General features: G+C 55.2%; 1 protein-coding gene across 1 annotated transcript in view; it reads right to left on the bottom strand.

The window, feature by feature from the left end:
- Positions 1-1,925, bottom strand: part of MYCN (MYCN proto-oncogene, bHLH transcription factor) — a 5,995-nt gene extending 4,070 nt beyond the window's left edge. Inside the window, 2 exon segments of the mRNA XM_025045813.1 lie at positions 1,717-1,791; positions 1,794-1,925. Of these exon segments, the coding sequence (XP_024901581.1) occupies positions 1,717-1,791; positions 1,794-1,875 (157 nt within the window). The 5' untranslated portion in view covers positions 1,876-1,925.
- Between the last annotated feature and the right edge of the window lie 3,269 nt (positions 1,926-5,194).

Below are 5,194 nucleotides of genomic sequence, written 5' to 3'. Positions count from 1 at the left end.
GCCGTGCTGCAGCTTCTCGCTCACGGCGCGCTCCAGCTTCTCGCGCGCCGAGAAGCCGCTCCACATGCAGTCCTGGAGGATGACCGGGTTGGGGGTGAGGCCGCCCAGGCCCCCCAGGCCGAACGCATCCTCCTCGGCCGGGTTACCCCACAGGTCGGCCTCGGGCAGCAGCATCTCGGTGGCCCAATTCGGGGGCTCCGGGCTGTGCTCCGGGAAGGCACGGCTGGGCGACAGCGGGGGCGTGGGCAGCAGCTCAAACTTCTTCCAGATGTCCTCCCCCGGGGGGGTCGAGTCGGGGCCGCCGAAGTAGAAGTCATCTTCGTCTGGGTAGAAGCAGGGCTGCAGCGAATCAAACTCGAGGTCTGGGTTCTTGCAGATCATCCCCGGCATGGTGGACGCGGTGCAGCTCGGCATCGGCTCGCCTCCCGGCGGGCAAACGAAAGCTGCTTTCCGCTCCGCTCTTTTTTAGTTCTGGGGGTGTTCCCTTGCCGTGGTGGGCGCGGAGGGCGGGGGCCCGCGCCAAACTCCGACGCTGCAACCGACAGACACACCAGAAGAGGGTTGGCAAGCGGCACCGAACGCGCGGACAGGCAGTGGACGGCCCCTCGCACCCCGTTCCTCAATCTCCCCTCCTGGCCCCCCACTCGGCTCTGTGCTCCCGAAGGCCTCTCGCTCGCTCCCTCCCTCCTTTTGTGTACAAGCTGTCTACGACCGGGGGTGGGAGGGGGCATGCAGATGCGGGGAGTGGTGGCGTGGCTCTGCAACTTTGGAAACTGCCATTTCATTCACACAGGCGCTGCCTGGGGGAGGGGGCTCCTGGAGGCTGCAGGATTCTAGCTCACCAGCTCGCCGGAAGCCCAGTTGCACCAATGTCGGGCCAGCTGCTCAAAGGCAGCCCGAGCCTCCAACCCAGCTGCCGGGCGCGGGACCTCGAGTACCCCAATCTCCCACTGTAAAATCGCAACCTCGGGAGTGCAAATGATAGCGGGGTATTTAGGAAACTTTGCAAATAGAAAAATCCTTTCTCTAGACCGAGACCGACAACAGGCACCCAAACGCACCCCCACCCCCCAAACGTGAACAGACGCCCCCCTCAGCATTCAGCGCTGCAGGGAGAGTTCTGCCACTAGCTTATTTTGAACCTCTCTAATCCCACAACCCCCGACAACGTCCTCTTTCGGGACGAGGGGACAGCCTAAACCCCGGGTCCCCGGAATGGTGCAGGGCGCCAGCGCGGGGCGGGTCGCGGGAGAGCGGCGTCTCCTCCGAGCTGGAGCAGCCGTGACCCAGATTACCACCACGGCCGCCTAGCCCAGCCTAACGTCCCCCGCACCGCCCGCTTCTTTTTCCCTTGGCGGGAGGGGGGGTGCCTTTCGAGAACCCCAGCTTTGGGGTGGGGACGCACCGGCTCCCCGTCGGCTCGAACACAGGCAAATGTTACAGAGAAGGGCGAATTTCTTTCCGATGAAGCCATTAACCCCCCTGGCAAGGGCAGTAAAAGGAGATTAGGGCGGGTCTCTTCCAGCCGGGGTGCCTTGGGGGCTGGAACTGGCTTTTCAGGGAAAACCCCGAGGTGGTTTTGTTTCGGAAGCAGAAACAGTCCCCCGGGTATATTGGGGCGCCCTGTGCGCGAGCCGCGAGCAGATCCAGTGCCTCCCTTCCCGCCGCGCTCGCCGCTCCCGGGGCTCCGGGAGGTTTGCAACCCCCGCTCCTTACCTCCCGCGGACTGCCGGGGATCCAGAGGCGATTCTGTGCTGGGGTCCCCGGGTGGCCTGGGGCGGGGGGGCGGGTTCCTCGGGTGGCTGCAGTCTGTGCGCGCTTGCGCCTGGCTAGCGCTAGCTCGGCTCCAACCCAGTTCCCAGGAGCCCCCCGCATCCACCCAGCGCGTCCAGACAGATGACTGTCACTGGCTGCGCTTTGAAGCTCGGGGGATATTATTAACTGAAAAATCTGACACACCCGGGGGGCGGGGAGAGAAGGGGGCTGCGGCACAGACAAGGGGGTGGGAGAAAGGCAGAGGAAAGCGGCTTTACCCCGCCCTCTTGATTTCCATAAAAATCAGGGGAGGCGCCAAGGCTTTCGCGCCAAAAGCCACTTGCTTTTTCTTTGCAGAGGGAAGGCTGCAAAGCTGGGAAGCCGGGGCTGTGCTCCTCCCGCCCTTCCAGACCCCCGGGCTTGCAACCGGTGCACTCTGCGAACCAGCTGCGTGCAGAGCGGTGCGGTGCAGCGCCCACTCTGCGTGCCTAGCAATTGCTTGGCATTAAAAACATTTTTTCCAGAGGTCTCCGGGGGTGTATGTTGGGTGGGCGGGAGGCGGGGGGTATGGAGGCTCCTAACCCAGCCCCCGCCTTGACTGCGAGGCCGGCATCCTGCAAAGCTTTGCTGAGGGAGGGGCTGCCCTCGTGTGATCAAAGGAAGCTACACCGAGGGTGCAAAATGGGAGGAAGAGGACGCGCCCATTTAGGAACGAGACCGCAGGATGTTTCTAGTTTCAAATTGAAAGGAGAGGGGCGCCCCCCTTGTTTGAAAATAAATAAATAACTGCGGGCTACGAGGGTGGCGCCGCGGCGGTTTCTTCGGCCGAAAGCGACACCTCGCGGAGACCGAGCAGAGCGCGGAGCTGCTGGGCCTTGTGTCGGAAACTGAAGTGGGGCCACCCCGCAGCGCGCCTGCGGCCCCCGGGGCACTGTCAAGCCGTCCTCGCCACCGCGGAGCGGGTGGCGGCTCGGCCGCGAAGGAAATGGGCGTCCGACGCCCGCAGCCGTCCCCACGGGCTCCGGAGTTAGCCTTTCCAAAGCCAGCGTCGCCTCGAATTAAGAGGAGGAGAATCGGGTTGGCGTGGGTACTGCGGTCCACACCGCCTGAGGACCAAACCTCGTCTGCAGACCCTTGATTCCAAATTGTCGGGAGCAAAAAGGAACGCTGCTGTCACGCTCAGCCTCTTTGTGCCTCGGTTTCCCCAGCTGAGAAATGGAATTAGTAGTGGTGCTTACCCATAGGATTGTTTTGAGAAATAAAGAGTTATGAAAGCGCTTAGAACAGTGCCCAGCGTATCAACCTGAGTGTCAGCTCTTGTTATTACCAGGTCATGGTAGATTCTTCCCCATCAACTAACACCTTTATCCTGGCATCATTTACCTTCACCATCAAACCTTCACTTCCCTCGGGTCACACTTTCTCACAGGTGTGTTTGGGTGGGTGTGAAGAAGTCAGATTACTGCCCCTATCCCCAAACCCCAGGAACATCCCAGGTCTCCTGGGCAGCCCCCTTCACAACCAAATACACAGCGAGCTGAGATTTTGCTTTGAAAAAACATTCCTAGAGTGGTGTGGGGTAGGAGAATCTGTCGCGGGTAGGCCTGGGCAAGTTTCTTCTATCTCCCTTTTTCCAAACTGAAAATTCCACTCCTCCCCGCCATTCACCTCAGCTAGTTACAGACAAGGATGCAGTGTCAGGAGCCGCCTGTAAAATGCTCGTGTATTAGCATTTGTGAAGACTCGTCCAGCCCTTCATTCGGGATGCCTACATAATTCTGGAAAGAGAGGCAGATGCCCACCCAGAGTCCTAGGAAGTGGCCCATGAATGAGGATGAGCTGCCTTCTGAGCACCTTTATTATTATGATGACTTCCCTCTCACATGTAAAACACTTCACTTTTGCAAAAACCCTTAACACCCTACTTCTGCTTTTCCCTAACCCCTTAATCTAAACCAAGCCTTCCTGCTGTATTCTCTCCAAACATCCTTTACCTCCATTTGTAATTATATATTCCTGGGAGTGTTTGTTTAATGCCGCTTTCCGCCAGAGGCCTCGTGAAAGCAAGCTGTCTCCCTCTCAGACCTGTGTGCTCCAGCCAAGAGGACCCGTTTGTTTTGGTTTAGGGGGACATCCTCAGAGCCCAGCTGGGGACCTGTAGACAGTAAGTACGCCACCGTCTTGTTCAAGGCAGAGATCTCCGAGTGAGTCCTTCTAAGGCAGCCGGCTCTCCCAAGACAGTTTCTATCCATCAGAAACAGAGGGAGAGAGAAATGTCACTCCACAGAACCATCTTCAGGCCCTCAGCAGCAACCCCAGAATGGGCCCTCAGAGTGGCCTGCCCTGCCTTTTAACCAAAATAGCAAGGGGACTGTTAGAACAGACAAGGGTGGTCCCTGTTGTTACGTTTAAAATCTTAACCTACCCTTGTCCTCTCCCACCAGACCTGCGCCCTTCACCGCTCTAATCTTTCATCAAGGAACAGAAAGTAGCAAAAAAAGAGAGGACGAGAAAACGAGAGAAGTGGGTACTCTATGCCTCCAAGCAAATCCCATATCCTTCCTGGACCTCAATCTCTAATTTCCATCATTTAACGCAAGCCAGTAATTACTGACAGGTCGGAATTGGAAGGTTAACAGCATGATAAAATTCAACAAGTATTTATTGGTACTTTCATTTGCAAATGGAAAGATAAAAGGCTGGGGAGAAACGCAGCTGCTGGTTCCTAGTCGGTTTGTCGGAAAAACCTGCAAATTCTTAAAAATGTTGAAACCTTCTCAGACTATGTGGATGCATCTGCCGTCCGGACTTAGATCATGGATGAGTTAAGGCACTCTGACGGAGACACACACCTAAGATGACCGCATTTAGAATAGAGTTATACACAGGATTTGGTTGATAAAGAAGGAGATTTTTGAGGAAAGATAGTGGTTTTTTTTAATCCAAATCTCTCTGTATTAAAACAAAACAAACCTTCTCAGACTATGTGGATGCATCTGCCGTCCGGACTTAGATCATGGATGAGTTAAGGCACTCTGACGGAGACACACACCTAAGATGACCGCATTTAGAATAGAGTTATACACAGGATTTGGTTGATAAAGAAGGAGATTTTTGAGGAAAGATAGTGGTTTTATTTAATCCAAATCTCTCTGTATTAAAACAAAAACCACACACACACACACACACACACACATTCCAGATCATGAGTTAAAGATCTGGGTCCGGCTTTTGGAACCGTGGTTTCTCTTAGGATATTCACTGGTTCCTCAGCCAAAAAGAAAAAAAAAGTATAAATTTTTGCTGATTGAATAACTCTTCATCTGGAGTAAAGCTAGCTGAGCTACCCAATTACAAATTAATTAATTAATTAATTAATTTTGAAAAGCCTGGATTGCAGATTTAAATGGAAAAAGTCTTAGACTATAAGTATACGAAA

This window comes from Pteropus alecto, unplaced genomic scaffold, assembly GCF_000325575.1.
Source record: "Pteropus alecto unplaced genomic scaffold, ASM32557v1 scaffold61, whole genome shotgun sequence".
Taxonomy (NCBI): Eukaryota; Metazoa; Chordata; class Mammalia; order Chiroptera; family Pteropodidae; genus Pteropus; species Pteropus alecto.
Note: the sequence above shows the minus strand (reverse complement) of the source record. Positions and strands in the feature narration are given on the sequence as shown.